Here is a 17,469-nt window from a genome sequence, read left to right on the forward strand (position 1 = left end):
AAAACATGCTTACCAAAACCATGTATGTGTTAATCAAAACCATCTATAATCTTGTCAAATAACAGGTTCTATCGCAGGTTGTGCGCTGTTCTGATTGGAGCAGGTGAAATTTAACTTTAATTTAAGTATTCAGTAGGCTAGTCACCAAAACCAAGGGAGAAACGTTTGAGATAGCAAAAAAATAATGACGTACACAAATAGGCCAACATTGTGTTTCAGGGTTTCAGCTTGTTTGATTTTATGAGGGTATGTTTACAAATCAGCTAGATATCGCAAACATTTTAAGGCAAGGTACACAGGTCCAAACAGACCCCTGGCTTGGGAGTTATGCGTGAGCGTAAGCGCTTGTGCATGTGCATATAGGCCTACATGTTTGCTGAAGGCCCGTGATATTGCTTAAACAATACGTGTAGTTTTAAATTAAACCTTTTAATTGTTATTACTTTCCGCTATTTAAAAAAAAAAATCTGGTTATCACAACTTTAGCATATTCGCCACGCCTTACAAACACCTGATCCACGACGGCTGTGTGGGTGTGGACAGTGCATTGTTCCGACACGCCTGTTTGTCCCGCTGACGCTGTTCTGGGAAGCGTGCGAGCCCCCCTCCGTGGAAAACCAAAAGTTTACAGAGCATTTATTGAAGTCCGTTTCAAAACTCTGCAAGTACCTGTTGACTTCATTCCTGGTTTTATTTCGGGACTTTCGTTTTTGCCTTTTCAATTGATTTATTTTCTAACAGAGGAAGTTCAATCCTGAACTCCTTATTTCTTTAGTTGCAACAACTCGACAGAGTGCCAGAGAAGGGGGGATAGCGAAAGGAAAACTTTTGCGGAATTTAACCACCATTCCTCCATTTTGAAGCGCTCGTATTACTCTACAGTTTCCCTTGAGCGAATTGCTTTGGGTAAGTTTAATTTTGTTTTCATTCGTGTGTCTAGCTAGTGAGAATGTTTAGCTAACAAGCGAACCAGCTGCCAAAAACATTCCTGAAATGTTGTTAGTAAACTAGTTTAATGTTAGGGACTTTATCCTTGTTCTCGGTGGTTTGAATGCTGTTTGGGTGGGTTCAGTCTTTAGCGTGTGTGTTAGCCAGCGACCGTGTTTTCGGAGTTTGTATAACAGTTTAACTAACAAATATACTGGCAATCTCGAACTTCAGGCCGGGCTATATCAACACAATGGGTAATTTTACTGTTTATGGGTGTCTAATATTCGCGTTAAAGTTAGCTGCAACATTCCGCTAGTGGTAGGCAATGTTAGGCTATCTGCATTTGTCGTGCTCCTTGCGTAGAAGGCTTGGTTGGCTTTGGAATACTTGTGTCCGTTTTAAATATACGATTAACCTGCACCTTTTCTGGAACCAAAACCCACTGTTGATTGCCAAGTATGGCAACTACTCTGCCATATTTGGCTTTTTAGTGCGTTTACCATTGCAACGTTAATGCACGTGTGATTTTGTTAACTGGCGAATGTTTTCAAACATTCTTTGAAGGCCCTATATTCTAAATTTAAACGAGAATACAAAATGTAACGTACTTTTGTAGTGGATGCCCTGGAAATAACTTTGGTTTGCTCGCCAAGGCCATAGTATTTGATAGTTTGCAGAACTAGTCAGCTCAGTTGTTATCGATAATTACGATTAGGCTCATACGTTGCTTGTATGGGAGTTTGTGGGGAAAAGGCGCGGCTTCCTGGTCAGTGTTGCAATAGGTAAAGGTGACCTAGGTAACGTTCACAGGGAAATGCAGTGAGTACTGATCTTGGATCAGTTTTAGGTGCTCAATTCCCGCAACCGCTGTAGCAATGCGGTTCGAGTATTTTAAAAATCAGGTCAGCGACTGGGGTACGCTCGTTCTGGAACTGATTCATGTGCGGTAATGTGGTCTCACGACGCAGGAAACGTTTTTTTGAAGAGTTTGGCCTCTTTCCTGGCCACTGGACACAGGATTTTAGCTGTGCTCTGGGTATAGACTAGTTTCCGTCTGTGGCTGTTTGTGCCCTGCAGTTTGGATACGGATTTAATGTGGACAGTTTCTAAATTATGACATCGGGAATGTTTTTTTGAGGATGAGGGAAATACAATTCTCGAAGTACTCGTAGCAATAGGAAATGACTCTGAGATAGACGGGAAATTGCCCCCTTCATTCGTCAACCCGATGACGTCTCCCAAAAGCATTTGGGCAACAGTGGTGGTATCGGGGCAGACACTAGACGATTCGCGTCATTTGGGCTGTAGAAAGCAGACTGACCCACCCGGATGCAGACCGTTTCTGTCAATCAGTCTGGACTATTAACGGCTGCTACAGACCCCGAGGGTTTGCCCTGACAATCAGTGCGTGAAGCCTAATCAATAAAGCTGTCGTCCTGGCACGGACGCTAAATCGAACAAGAGCCCCAGTAATAGTTCTATATGCCTAATAGCTGTCAGTCTAACCCTTCAGTGCGGCGAATATTAACTCTTAGTGTTTTATCACAGTTATTTTACATTCAGTAGACGCTGGTTTTCTGATTGTACGATTGGAAGACACTCTCCATTAAAATCAAATTACATGATGTATATACTTTTTTATACCAGTTATTAATTTTTATTCCTTTTCCTATTTTAGTGATGGCGGACAGAGAGCAGCCTCACTTGTTTATCCGAATCATTTCTTGCCCATTATATACCATTAAGAAATGACTTATGTCAGTTACTTAAAAAACAGTGATGGTGGTTCCACAACAGATTGTAATTGCTTTCCTGAACAACCAACTGAGCAAGTACTACATGGTATGGGAGTAGTACCAGTGTCTGTTGTAAGTGCATCTGGGATTTATAGTTCCAATCTGATTATTTTTCATTACTCTGACGCTACAGTTCAGCCTGTGCATTATGCTGAGATAGGCAGGTCTTGCCACTGGGGTGCATTGGGGGTGTGCAGGCATTGCCAGAAGGGCTGCTCTTTTAAAGGTTTTAATAATGTTCCTGGGAGTGGATTTCTGCCTCAAGTTTGGTACCTCTTAACAGCTGTACTGAAAAGTCAGTGATTGCAAATTCCCCCTAAATTATCTCATTTGCCCAGGGTGATATTTTTAGACCAGTGGTCAGAGCCCCTTCCGGCACTGACACACACGCTCACAATAGATGAGTCAGAAGTAGTCGTGCATGCACGTCAAGTGGTGTCCAAGTTGTTGGGCGGTGATTGGAGTTTGCTTGATGCCACATCTGACTGTAGTAAAAAGGTATTAACAGTTTACAAAAATAGCCCGAGGTGTTGCTTGGATATTCTAGAATAGTCTGCGCCAGTAAAAAAAAAAAAAACCAAAAACTGCATATGTCTGCGGTTGAGTCAGATTCGTCAGTTTCTTAAATTTCTTGGTTGAGCACGGCTCCTTTAGCCTTGTGTTCTGGATAAGAGCATCTGCGTGCTTGCCGTAAATGGACATGGGAATGTGGGCGGCGTCAGTGTGCGGCTTCAAAGGCCGTCATATTAAAAGCACGGTGCAGAAGGACTGCTGGACTGTACCACAGAAAGGGATGCTGGTACACAGTTCAGGTGTTGCATCGAGGGAACCTAAACCGCTAACACCTACCCCGCCCTGCACCTCTACCTGTAACCCATTAACACCTACCCCGCCCTGCACCTCTACCTGTAACCCATTAACACCTACCCTGCCCTGCACCTCTACCTGTAACTCACTAACACCTACCCCGCCCTGCACCTCTACCTGTAACTCACTAACACCTACCCCGCCCTGCACCTCTACCTGTAACTCACTAACACCTACCCTGCCCTGCACCTCTACCTGTAACCCACTAACACCTACCCCGCCCTGCACCTCTACCTGTAACTCACTAACACCTACCCCGCCCTGCACCTCTACCTGTAACCCACTAACACCTACCCTGCCCTGCACCTCTACCTGTAACCCACTAACACCTACCCCGCCCTGCACCTCTACCTGTGACCCACTAACACCTACCCCACCCTGCACCTCTACCTGTAACCCATTAACACCTACCCCGCCCTGCACCTCTACCTGTAACCCATTAACACCTACCACACCCTGCACCTCTACCTGTAACCCACTAACACCTACCCCACCCTGCACCTCTACCTGTAACACACTAACACCTACCCCACCCTGCACCTCTACCTGTAACCCACCTACGCCTACCCCACCCTGCACCTCTACCTGTGACCCACTAACCCCTACCTCTGTTGCATCCTGCATCTCTTTTTTACACACAGATCAGCATCACCATAATGCCCCCCCCCCCCCAGCATCGCCATAATGTCCCCCCCGTGACAGAGTGCAGAGTTCAGAGGGCCTGGTAAAACGACCTTGTTGGGAGAGATGAAGTGAGGCTCTCCTCTCTTTTTTGAGAACGTTGCCGTTTCCTCAAGGTTGTTCCGGCGGGAATCCGCGGCAGATCAACCTCGTTTTTTTTTTTTTGCGAGCCGCGAATCAAGGCGTTTTGTTATTTATTCTTTTGTTGTTCTGTAACCAACTCGGCGGTAATGGAAGTCTCGTACGAATGCCCAGAATGCATTTTTCGCTCCCTTTCAAGCTCAGGTTGAAATGCGCTTTATTTGCATGACAACAGAAGTCAGGCTGTCTTTCTGAAGCAGTGAGTGCATATCTTTCCTTCTCTCTATCTGTATTTCTCTGCCAGACTTGACTGTTAACTTGTTGCCCTTCTGCAGCAAGTGCCATTTGTTTTTGGAGAGGGCTTCCCCATTGCTGTTTTTGACAGAGGGCGGATTTTGCCACCTTAGGTCATCCTGTTCACAGGTCTCTGTAGGCTGGGTTCGTGGGCTCAAGGCTCGAAACCACGGAAACGGCGCCCCTGTGCCGCGACTCTTCCCTTTTCCTCGCCGTGGTTTTTAACAGAGGACAGGAGAGTCGTGGACCTCTGGAATTATGGGATGTTTGGCTCTAGCCCATCTGTCGATACAGAGCTGATGCAGTCGTATTGGTTAATTCACATGTTAATGTTTGATGTCACTCTGGCAGATGTCCCATACCTTTATTTGTTGCTATGGCCATTCGGTACATTTCTAAGTTAGTTTCTAAGAAACGCATGGGTGTCTAAGATATAGGCTAATTCATGGATACATTTTAACTGCTGCTCTTGTACCTGCTCATTTAGGGGTGTGCCTCCCTGGGGTGGTGGGTGGAGGAGGAGGAGGACTGATGGAGCTGCATTGTGTGAAGGGAGCGTTCTGAACTCACTGATTACGGTCTCGTGGTTTGGACCGCTCTCTGTGTGGTTAACCTCGCTCGGTCCCGGTTCATCTCCCTCCGGAACGTGGCCGTCATCAGGCGCCTTGTCAGGGTTGTCAGGCCAGATAGCCCGGAGGCAGTCAGGACTTTGAAGCATTTTAAGAGGGGCGCAGTCCGTTCCTTTCAGCCTCACACTTCAGCGCATCGTCCACGGCCCTGGGGTAGAGGCCTCGACCCCCCCCCTTGGCGATGGCCGGGCAGGGCGAAAGCACTGCTTTTTCCATGGGGGCTGAATGCTGTTTAGGCTGCGCGTGGAAGATTCTGGGTTCCTTTCTTGGCACACCCTGGCATCCCAACTCGCACTAATTAGGCAGCGTTGGCGGTTTCTGTACGGGACAGCTGGCAGGGGTTCAAATTAAATGGGTGAAGGTCGAGGCAGCAGTGACCGTTTCCTCTTGAATCTTTGGCATTGCTGTCCAGTCTGGTTTCCTGTGAGCACTCTGGCTGTCTCTGAGGCTTGTGCTAACTTCTGAGGGCATTTCAGTTCTCTCTGCAGGCTGGCGGTCTGTTTTACCAGTTACTTTAATGCCTCAGGCTATAATCTGCCTGACCACCATGATTATCTGCTTCAATAGATTCCCCATTACCTCCATATTGCCATTCAGCCTATCTATAACTATTGACATTGGCCCTGCCAGTGGGTGATGGACTCCCTGTCAGTAGCAGTGGTGTTCACTCAAAGATTTCTCCCTACTGGGGGGGTTTCTTTCCCCACTGTTTGAGCATTATTTTTAGTGCTTTGAGTGTTATTTTGAGTCAGTTTTTTTGTGGACTGGGGAAATTTGAGGGCTCAGGTTCCCTCTTCCCCCAATATTCCCACTTCCTGTTTTTCTGTAAAGCATCTGTGCGGCAGAGTTCGTGGAAAGCGGGATATGAACGAGGCGGAATCGAGCTGTGATTGATTGGCATGCTCCTCCCCCCTCAGAGCCAGTGTGGAAGATGACGAGCATCAACACGGACAACATCAACTTCAAATGGGACCCCAAGAGTCTGGAGATCCGGACGCTGGCGGTGGAGAGACTGCTGGAGCCGCTGGTCACCCAGGTGAGTGTCCTGCCCCGCCCTGTCCGGGACACGGGGATGAGCAGTTTGGGCGTAAACGGTAGCAAAATGAGCGGTTTTAACAAGGCAAATTGGGTCCGTGATGGGCAACTCTATGCAACATTTGCATGAATTGTGTTTATGAAGGCTTTGAAAAAGAAGCCTCTTCTGGGATTTGGTGGGATTAGTGAATGCACTAGAAAGTTCTGGAGGCTCGCGCGGTGGGGATGCAGACAAGCTGCATTCTAAGAGCCATGTTACGGTTTTGATTGACACCTCTCCTGCATTTGGTACGAAATGCCTACCTGTGCTTCTTTCTCTCTGCGTAGGTGACCACCCTGGTGAACTCCAGCAACAAGGGCCCGTCCAATAAGAAGAAGGGGCGGTCCAAGAAGGCCCACGTGCTGGCCGCCTCGGTGGAGACGGCCACCGAGAACTTCCTGGAGAAGGGCGACAACATCGCCAAGGAGAGCCAGTTCCTGAAGGAGGAGCTGACCGCGGCCGTGGAGGACGTGCGCAAGCAAGGTGAGGGCGGGCGTGACCGTGCGCGACCGTACGCGACCGCGGAGGGGCGGAGGTGACGGGACGGTCACGGCACAGACAGGGAAGCCCAGGATGAAAGACGTTTAGATTCCCACCCTGTTTCCTTGGGGGAAACTCCTCAGCTGGGCTTAGCACGAGCCCTGCAGAGACATTAACATGCCTCAGATATGTTAATCTGTGTGTGAGTGTGCGTGCGCCCACGGGGTGTGTGTGTGTGTGTGTGTGTGTGTGTGTGTGCGCGCGTGCCGGCACCTGCTGCGTACTTGCCGGCCAGAATTCCGCAGAGGGAATTGGACGTTACTCTTCCTTGAAAGTCAATCAATTTGCGCTTAGCTGAAGACAGCGGGGTGGAAAAAAATAGTCCATCACACATCATTCTAGAATGTTCCCTAAATGCTCAGCTAATGTCGCGTGAATGTGTTCACTGTTTAAAGTGCGATCGAGGCGGAGCGGAAGGGGCAGCAGGTCATGGGGGTGTGTGACTGCTCTCCCATCTGCGAGGTGGCCTCCGGGTATGAGATGGGTTTGCAACAACAACACTGAGGCACAGGGGAGGTTGTAAAAATGTGTGGCAGGCTGTAATGCTACGCGCTACGGTATGGGCGTATTGTCATAATGTTCACTGCTGTACCGAGCAAATTGAAACTGTGCATTTACAGTATGGAACGGGCAGCGATGGCACTGGCAGACGTGCCAGGCGTGCTGTAGTCCTGCGTGGGAGGGTATGGCTCAGGGTGTTATTGCGTGCCCCCGTCCCCCGTCCCCAGGGCACAGGCGGTAAATGCGTTCGGTACGAGCCAGGGCGAATAACGCTCCCTCCGTTTATAACCCCCTCCCGGGTGAGAGGTGGGCCCCCGGATGCTTATCCACTTACCCTGCTTATCTCCGCGCTGGAGGGGCTAAGAGGATTTGCGTGCCGCGCGCTGTAAATGGCTGTCTATCACATGCTAATCCCGGCGGCGCGGCGCGGGCCCGGAGGGCGGCGGCGCGGCACGTATGCTGCGGGGCAGCCCCAGGCCCTTCCGCCGGCACCGCTGGGTGGGGGGGCTGCCGTAGAACGCGATGGGGGGGCTCCCCGAATTACTGCCGAAACTCCCTCGCAGCTGTGCCCCGTGGAGAGCGGTTAGGAGGATGTCTCTCGCACTCCACACCCCCCCCACCTCCGACCACCACTACGCCCACCCCCTGTCAGGACGAGCCTGAGAAAGGGGCGGAGACGCCCGGCTCCAAAAACTGTGCCTGACTCAGTGGCCGTCTGGAGAAAACACCTGAACCAGAAGAAATGGCGGTAAAAGGAAGGGGGGCGGGAATATAATTTGTGATGATGATTGACACCTGCCATTCAGGTGTCTTGAACTGCGTTCCAGCTTCATAGTCTCTCGACCCCATTACCCCCATCCCCCAGATTGACCCCCCCACCTTCCTCAGATATAGGTAAGGGGGTCAATTCTGTACATTCCTGAATATATGGAACTGACCCCCCTGCCCCCTAAAATTTGCGGAATAGTCCTACCGCCCCTCATATTAGTCCTGGGCAGGGGCGGGGCCGGGGGCGTGGCTTCACCGGTGCGGAGCGCGAGGGCGGGCCGGCCGCGGGCGACGGAACTCCAGCGACGCGGCGTCAGCTCTCCGCCGCGGGACCGGCCCCATAATGCCTCCGTTGAGCGAGAGTAAATCTGCTCCAGATTGGAGACGCGTTCCCCCGCCCCAGCTGTGGGACGCCAGCTGTTGTGTGGAGGGGTGCGGAGCGCAGGGCGGAATCGCCGTGTTGGTTTAGCAGATTTCTGCAGCTCTTTACTGGGCTTTATTCAGTTCAGTTGACCGGACCTGTCTTGGGTTTAAAAAAATAAATAAATAAATAAAAATTCATTTTCTTTTTCCCTCCATTTTAATGTATTCGGTTTTGAGTCCTCGTCTGTTCCTTCCATACCCCTGTGTGTGTGTGTGTGTGTGTGTGTGTGTGTGTGTGTGTGTGTGTGTGTGTGTGTGTGTGTGTGTGTGTGTGTGTGTGTGTGTGTGTGTGTGTGTGTGTGTGTGTGTGTGTGTGTGTGTGTGTGTGTGTGTGTGTGTATGTGAGAGAGAAAATGTGCGTGCATGTGGGTGTGTATGAAATGGTGCGTGTGTGTGTATGAAAGTGTATGCATGCATGTGGGTGTATATGACACGGTGTGTGTGTGTGTGTGTGTGTGTGTGTGTGTGTGTGTGTGTGTGTGTGTGTGTGTGACAGTGTGTGTGTGTGTGACAGTGTGTGTGTGTGTAACAGTGTGTGTGTGTAACAGTGTGTGTGTGAGAGAATGTGTGTGTATGTCTGTTTGTGTGCGTGTGAAAACGTGTGTGTGTCTGTGCGTGCGTGTGTGTAGTTTGAGCAGGTGTTGTGTGTGCAGAGGCATTAGTGGCTTCAGAGGCAGAGCTCTCTGGCTGTGTGACGTGCATGCTAAGCTGCAGTCTCCTGGTGGTCCTGCAGTGATGGATGGGAGTTTATTAGAGGAACGCTGATCACTATCTGTCCCGTCAAAATGGGCTCATCAATCGAGCCCGCGGGGCGGTGACGGAGACTTTAAAGACAGGCTGCAGCCGTCCAGCTGGGGTGTCCCCGTTTCGCCCCTTCATCCACACCACACGCGTGCCTCGGTCTGAGCGTGTGTGACTGCTACTGCTACCACTAAACTGGCTACCACCAGTTTAGTGGGAAGACTAAACAGGAGTGACCCCCCCCCCTCCCTTCTGTCCTGTATGTAATTCCCCCCCCCCACTAGATCTGTGTTTTTATATTTTTAAATGTGTTTGCACATATACTGCTGTTTTTTCATTTAAAGAATCAATCGGAAATGTATCACACACACGCAACTGGAACTAGTGGGACGGTTTGTTATAATTCGGCGATGCGATTGGCCATTCGGTTGCCTCACTGGTGATACCATTGGTCAGTGCGTGGCCTCGGGCGATCCTGTTGGTCAGCGCGCGACTGCTCACTCGGTATATGATTGGTCTGAAACCGCCAACCACCTTCACCGCCGAAGTAAAGACTAACAGCAAGTTCGGAATGTGTTCTCATTAAATTGGATGACATTTAAATTTCCATGATTACTGCCTCTCGGCTTGTGTTTTATAACGCTTCTTCGCTTATTCTCATGAGTGATCTTAACCTCTTAGCGCATTGCCCCTAGTGGTGGGCACGCCCGCGTGCCTAGATTACTAAAGTCAAACATTCGGTGCTACTGCAACCAACGTGTGAGATGAAAACAGAAACGCGTTGTTTCAGTTTCATTAGTAGACGATACATGACAACTATGCCGAAAACGGAGTTTCGCAGCCCCACCATAGTCGCTCCCGTCGTTCATTTAACACACACCCCCTCCCTGCAGTCTCATCTAAAAAAACACCCCCCACCCTTGACATAATGGACAATATTGTCTATCTTGGCATTCATAAAAATATTCTTTCACCACTAAAAAATCGTATTCCGTCATAGCAACAAGATAAACCCGACAATAGCCCTAAGATTTGCCTATACAGCAGTGAAAACGCTGCTCACTGAATAACGAAATAAACGAGAAAAAGTTTTTAAAAATGATACCATGTCATTCTACAGTCAATATCTGGGACTAAATATTGAATAAATATAAAACCTTACTGTTGGTTTTACGTGTAGAGATGTCCCTTTTGAGACTGCGTGGTCATATATTGTCTTGGACAATCCGTTTGGGAAATATAGGCGCATCTGTGACGCCTGGGTATCTTCCAAAATAGCTGTGCGTAACACCACACCTGTTGTTTACGGCGTCGTCGCCCTTTTTAGTACAGTCTGACTAGATTTACAATTCATTTATTCGGTAGGCGAGAGTATAAGCTTTCTAACGATGTATAACATGTCTAATTCTGCTTTCGGAATAGCGTTTTATAGGTCAGCGTAACAGAAAATATTCTTAGCATAGCATTCACTTACGCAATCACACTCTGTTAGCAGACAAATACGATGCACCTAACGAAACATGTTCAAGGATATTTCGTAATTTCTTGGAAAATACTATTATTATTGAGGACTTCTGAACATAGCTAAGCCATATGTTTGCTGATAGACCTAGCTGACATCGTTTTCTGGAGCAAAACAGAAGCGAATAGAACAATATAATTGATACTGTCTCTCTGTCTCTATCTACTGAACATAGAGGAGATTTCACCATTGCTATGTAAGTATTATCGTTCAAAATATTTCGGTTATATACGTTCTTTTTGAAATTGAGTATTTTTAAATAGGTTAGTGGTGTTATATAATGTAAATATTTCACACTGTAATGTAAGCGTTAGACGGAAGTGTAATAGTTTTTGTGAAGCATGCAACAGTGATGACGTCAGAGCTGGAACATTGCCAAAACGTGGTGGACGGGTGAAAATTGTTTTCATGTTGTCTCATCCCCATACAATAAAACATACGAGAGTACAGAGTATAGAAATACACACGAGTTAATTATTACACATTTAGGGACTGTACCGCATTGTGTGACAATGTTTTTGCATTATTTTTTTAATCTGATAGCAATGTTTCATCTTAAACCCTCATAAGGGGCTCATTTATATGCTTTATAATGGACAAAAAACATTTTATTCAATTTTGGAGAGATTTTGGATATGTTTCTGGACACCTAGCTATTTTAGACCACTGTACTGACTGAAAGCTTGTAATTCCCATTTGAAAATTATGCAACAGTGATTTTCTTGAGTCAAAACAGTTGATTTGTAGTGAAATACATGGATATGTTATGATTTACAGCAATGCATAATTTAGACATTTTGGATAGATTTGGAGATGCTGGGTACACTGCTTAGTTTTTGCTTCATACATCTATAGTAGTTCTACATATCCACCCTTAGATTTTATGAACTTGTGGTCAAGAAGTTTTTGACCTAGCACATGTATAGTTTAACCTCCTGCATATATTAAATCTCGCAGTATTTCATTGCGAACTTAAAAAGTGCAAATTTATTTTGGATTTTTTGTCAAAACAATTGCATTTGTGGCACTTTATTTCTTCCAAAATTATGAATATAAACTAATCTGTGTTAGTATTGTAAATTGTACAAATGTCTTGCTTCATTTAAGCCATTTTTCAAGTCTCTGTGGTGTTCACGTCTGGAGTTATAAAGCTTTAAATAGGGTACCCCCTAAATGGGCAAGGATTGGCAAAATTTGGCTTGTTCCTTAAGAGGTTAACAAGCCAAGAAAATTCTCCCTTTAAAATTGAAAAGCTTAAAAATCTGACTATCGGAGAGCCATCAGACAACCGTGAGGTCATTAGCGCTGCTTTTGAATCCATCTTAGTTTATTGCCTTTTCTAAAGAGTTCTCAGAAGTCTTGAAAGGCAATATAATTTGCACCCGTTCTTGATCTCGAGTACATTTTCTGGCTGCTCGGAGGATTTTGTTCGGATAAGGACTCCTGCGCTCGACATGCTCGACTGTAGCCCGTGGTCTTCGTTTCGCTCCGCAGGCTGTAACGCTTTACCACTTCCTGTTAATCAAGCGGCGGCTTCAACGTTTAACTGCGATTTGCCTTTTATGATGAATTAAAATTTAAAAACGGGATAAAACCGTGGACACATCCATCTCATTCTTTATATGTTATTGTAAATACAATTTTCGTTTTTATTTCTCGATTTTTAACGATGAAAACTTTTATCGTTCATTTCTTTAAACGTCTTCTAATAAAAGGCAGTGTGTACGTTTTTAAGAGCGCGTTGCGTTGATTTACTGGCTGGAGGAACGCGCTGATCCTGGCTGGAGGAACACGGATCACCCCGCCTCTGCGTGGGCCTGGTTTGTGTGCCGTTTTAATGAATTGCAGTTTTTTGCGCCCATGGCTTTCCACGCCGTTTTGAGCGAAGCGTGTTCTTTGCGGCCCAGCGCGACTCTGCTGCGAGGTCGGGCTTTCAAAAGAAACGGAAGCACACGACGCATCGCCTGGGTCGTATGAAGTTTAAAAAAAGAAGAAATTATTGGCAGCACTGCAGTCCAGTTCTTGTTGTAATTGGGTGGGTGTGTGGACTGTATGTGAGCGGAGGGGGAGTTAGCGGTTAGCGGTTGAGGGGTGGCTGTTGGAAGGCCTTGTTGTTGCGGCTGGTACGTGACCCCGTTTGAAGCGCTCTCCTTTGTGCGAGGGCGGGGTTCAGAGGGCGCGCGGTCCTCACAGCGAGGGGCGCTGGGGGGGTCATGTGCGGGAGCTGTTCTTCAGTGAGCGCCTTCCGTCGCAATTAACCGCCGGGCCAGGGTCGGGCCGGCGTCGGTCCAGCGCCGGGCACCGCCGGAGACTGAAAGAGCTGCTGAGATGAGGCTTCTCGAAGATGGAGAACCCCCCCTAACCCCCCTGGTTGCCTCTCACCTGGTGCAGTGCATCTTGGGTATAAACAAGGAGTGGTTTGCGTTCTGGATGATGGCATCTGGCATTTGGCGACTCTGCCTTACCGTCACGTTGGCACGGTCCTCAAACAAATTTGATGCTGGAGGACAGCAGGCTCTCCTACGTGATTGAGTTGCACTTTGTGCATTTGTACCGACTCTCATGCGTCATCCTAATCTTATGATCCTTGTTCTGTTTTTCAGTTATGTTGTCTACTGCTGTGTGAGTCTTAAGACAGACTAGCGTTTGGGACTTTGTGAATGGCTGTGCTATAAGCCAGCCAATGATCAGTCGCGCATGAAACCGTTTTCATTTTGACACGTCTGGTCATCGTAGGGTTGACATAACATAGAGTGCAAAGCTTTATGTACTGCATACCATACTTAACCTAACATACTTAATTTCAATGGCAGTAAAATACTTTTATAGGAAGCCTCTATTTTCATTAGTTTTCTGTGCTAAATTATTATTTCTTATTACATTTCTCTTTGAAAATTCTGAAATATCTTAGGGAGGTTTTTCAAACCAGCGCATGAAGCAGAATGGCATTTGACCCAAATGTGATGTGATTTTCTGAGAACAGATAATGGTAGTATTTTTTTTTTGACGTGTCTCATTGTGGATGCAGGCATGTTTAGAAGCGTGAGTAGCAGCGGCTAGGCTAACCCCTCTGTCCCCCGCCTGCGTCCCTGCCCAGGCGATTCCATGAAGACGGCGTCGGGCGAGTTTGCGGAGGACCCCTGCTCCTCGGTGAAGCGGGGGACCATGGTCCGGGCCGCGCGCGCCCTCCTGTCCGCCGTCACCCACCTGCTGGTGCTCGCCGACATGGCTGACGTCTACAAGCTCCTGCTGCAGCTGAAGCTGGTGAGCCGCTCAACCGGTCCCGCCCCCCCCCTGGGCGGAGCCCTGCTTCGGCCACACCCCCAGAGGGGGAGGGCATCTGGCTCCCGGCCCCTCCCACTTTTCCTTTTTTTTTCCCCCTCCCTCTCCCCTGCAGTGCTTCACTTCTACTCTCCTCCCCCTGCTCGTCTTCTGCTCTCCCTCCACCCTTTTCTCTTCCCTTCTGCCCTCCCTTCTTTCCCCTCGCTCGTCTTCCTCTCCCCCCCCCCAGGTTCCTTTTTCCTGCTCCCTCCTCCTCTCTCCATCCTGGGGCCTTGCTCTGAGATGTGTTCTGGTTTAGAGGCCCTGCCAGCTGGACTCCACGGGCCCCCCTGGAGCCTCAAACTTAAAAAAAAAAAAGAAAAAAGAAAATAAAAATATTCCTCCTTATGTTCCCCTGCCGGGATTGAGATTTTTCAATCTATCCTTTTATTTTATTTCTCTCCCCTCCCCACCCCACCCCCACCCCCTGACCCACATGTCTTCACCCATCCGTGTCCCTGACGTCTGCTCCAGCTGACATTTCATATTCCGCTTTCCAGTTTGCCTTCCAGCGCAATCACGGCTCGGCCTCCTAATTTCCCCCTTTTCACCGCTAATGCTTTCCTTTCCCGGCGCCGCGGCTTCTGCGCGTCTGACGAATGCCTGGCTTTGGACCGCCGCCGCCGTCGTTTCCTTTAATTGGCGTGCTGATTAATTTGGCGGCGCGCGTGCGCTGGTTAGCTCGTGTCGTTTATTTGCGTCCCGGGCGCATTTGGCAAAAAAAGAAGAAAAAATGTGCAGACAAATTGGCTGCCCCCTTCCGCTCTCCCGCAGATTGGAAACCACCCTCCGTGCCTCCCCTCCATCTCCCGCTAATGACGACGCTTCTCCCTTCTCCATTAAGCCAAAGCTTTCACAACAGAATTTTGGAAAAGAAATGTATGAGGAGGTATCGACCGCTTAGCAAAACCGCACCAGGCGGCGCGTTTGTTTCATAACCCGCTATTTTACAGACCCGCTATTTTACAAAACCGCTATTTTACAAACCCGCTATTTTACAAACCCGCTATTTTACAAACCCGCTATTTTACAGATCCGCTATTTTACGAACCCGCTATTTTACGAACCCGCTATTTTACAAACCCGCTATTTTACAGACCCGCTATTTAACAAACCCGCTACTTTACAAACACGCTACTTTACAAACCCGCTATTTTACAAACCCGCTATTTTACAGATCCGCTATTTTACGAACCCGCTATTTTACAAATCCGCTATTTTACAGACCCGCTATTTTACAGACCCGCTATTTTACAAACTGCTTTTCTCGGCGCGAGGGTTAGCGATCGGCGCGTTCTGCGTAGTTTCGCCGGTGTTCTGTCGCGCCTTTCTGACCTATGAAACCCCTTTCCCGTTGCGCAGGTGGAGGAGAACCTGGTGAAGGTCCGCAACGCGGGGACGGAGCAGGACCTGGGCATCCAGTACAAGGCCCTGATGCCGGAGGTGGACAAGCTCAACATGATGGCGGCCAAGAGGCAGCAGGTACCGGTCTCGTCGTCGTCAGCCGAAAGAGAGAGAGAGAGCGCGCGCCTATCCATTTAAACGCGCCTCGCACGTCCGGCCCTCGAGTGGTAGCACTCGAGGTCATGACTGAAGGGTTCTGATTTAATTTGGTATTCAAATATCCCCCCGCCCCCTCCGCCCCCGCTCCCTCTCCGCGAACGTTGAAGTGACTCCCTCCCTGTGCGCTGTGCGAAGCTCCGGCTCTTTCTGCGTCAGCGACCCCCCGCAGAGAGATCCGCGCTCGCTCGCTCGCTCGCACCACCGGGAAAGAACGAGGAACACCGGCGAAACCTCCCCCAGCGCCGGGGTTTAGGCCCGTCCTTCATTAATGCCGCTGTGAAAATCAGATTGGGTTATTCGTCTCTTAATTTTAAGGCGATGATTAGCGATGGTGTCACTCATCACGGCGATGGAAATTGGGGTCTGTGTCCTTCTCCTCGTCTTTGTCATCAAGTGCTGCTCTAAAAAAAACTCCTTTCTGAAGATGCATGGATGTGACCATCCTCATCCTCAGACTGAGAAGTCTGATTGGCTGGTTGAAGCAGAGCCTCTGGAAATTGTGCAGAATTTGATGGACCCATGTTAAAAAAAAAAAAAAAAAGTCCCTGTTGAGCTGGCGCCTGAATGCTCCCCTGATTCACGGGGTCCCACACATCGAATGCACCCCTGCTTCAGTTGGAAAAACGAGCTTGGGTCAAGTCCTAACTCAGGAAGGAGTTTCAGGCCTCGGGGTCAGGTGCAGCCGAACCGCGACAGCACAGCTTGTAGAACAGCAGTTGGACTGCTTTCGTGAGAGATGGGGAACCCTGGTCAGATCTGAAGCAGCTGTATATACTCAGGTCTTTGTTTATACCAGTTACCCTGACTGCGGTCATTACAAAAGCTGCATGTGCAAACAATGCTTTACTTGTAGATCAGGCCTCCGTAGAATGCTTCCTATCAGGATGAGAGAATAGTCTTCAGCAGTCATTCATGAGTTCAATCAGCGAGCATCGCTAAAATACTAGAGGTGTGAAATATGGGGTGCTCAGCAAGGGCCGATCCGTTTCGGGATTTTGTGCCAACTTCGGCTCGGAGTGATTTAATTAGCTCAATCGTATCTTGATCTGACACTCGTGTAAGCACCGGCTACAGCCTCAGACTCCAAGTGTATCGTAAAGGTTTTACTGTGCTCTAGTACCACGGCGAACCGGCGTAGTTTACAGAGCTGTCAGAAAAGTAAAACTAATGTAATTGGTCGGAAGAAAAACCCGCGCACGGATGAGCCCTCCAGGACCGGAGTCGTGCAGCCCCGGCGCAACCGATGGGGTGGAGTAAATAAAGAGCGAAAGTTGGCAGGAAATCCGGAGACGGATGCGTCCCCTGCAGGAACGGGATTCCCCCCACTCCTGGCCTAAGTGATTAATAAAGGGGACATCACCGTCGTGGGTGCTGTGATAAATCGTGAGGCGCCCTGGCAGGCCAGTCGATAGTTATGGCAGGTAAGATGTGAGCTATCGCAGCTATCGAGCGGCGCCCTTGTTTATTTATTGGCGAGAGATGTGTCATTTAATTTCTCGCTATTTTTTTTTTTTACTTCTCCTTCCTCGTTTGGTTAATTGCGATTCTTCGAGAAGAGGAGACGCTGAACGCGGGCCTTTGCGGGGGCGACGCTGTTCCTGGCTGCTGATTGGCTGGAGCGCCCGTTTGAGCTTGTTTATGCGGGCCCGCGAGGCTAATTCTTCCTGCTGCATTATTGCCGTGTGACACCTTTCTGACAGCGGGGAAATGACGGCGGGGCCAGGTGCTGCTGAGGAT

General features: G+C 48.7%; 1 protein-coding gene across 1 annotated transcript in view; it reads left to right on the forward strand.

Moving 5' to 3' along the window:
• The first annotated feature begins 561 nt into the window (after positions 1 to 561).
• The window catches only part of ctnna1 (catenin (cadherin-associated protein), alpha 1), a 113,162-nt gene continuing 96,254 nt past the window's right edge, over positions 562 to 17,469 (forward strand). Inside the window, exons 1-5 of the mRNA XM_035409060.1 lie at positions 562 to 906; positions 6,196 to 6,314; positions 6,641 to 6,836; positions 13,946 to 14,112; positions 15,532 to 15,651. Of these exons, the coding sequence (XP_035264951.1) occupies positions 6,210 to 6,314; positions 6,641 to 6,836; positions 13,946 to 14,112; positions 15,532 to 15,651 (588 nt within the window). The 5' untranslated portion in view covers positions 562 to 906; positions 6,196 to 6,209. The remainder of the gene's footprint in view (positions 907 to 6,195; positions 6,315 to 6,640; positions 6,837 to 13,945; positions 14,113 to 15,531; positions 15,652 to 17,469) is intronic.

The sequence above is a fragment of the Anguilla anguilla genome, chromosome 3, assembly GCF_013347855.1.
Source record: "Anguilla anguilla isolate fAngAng1 chromosome 3, fAngAng1.pri, whole genome shotgun sequence".
NCBI classification, from domain to species: Eukaryota; Metazoa; Chordata; class Actinopteri; order Anguilliformes; family Anguillidae; genus Anguilla; species Anguilla anguilla.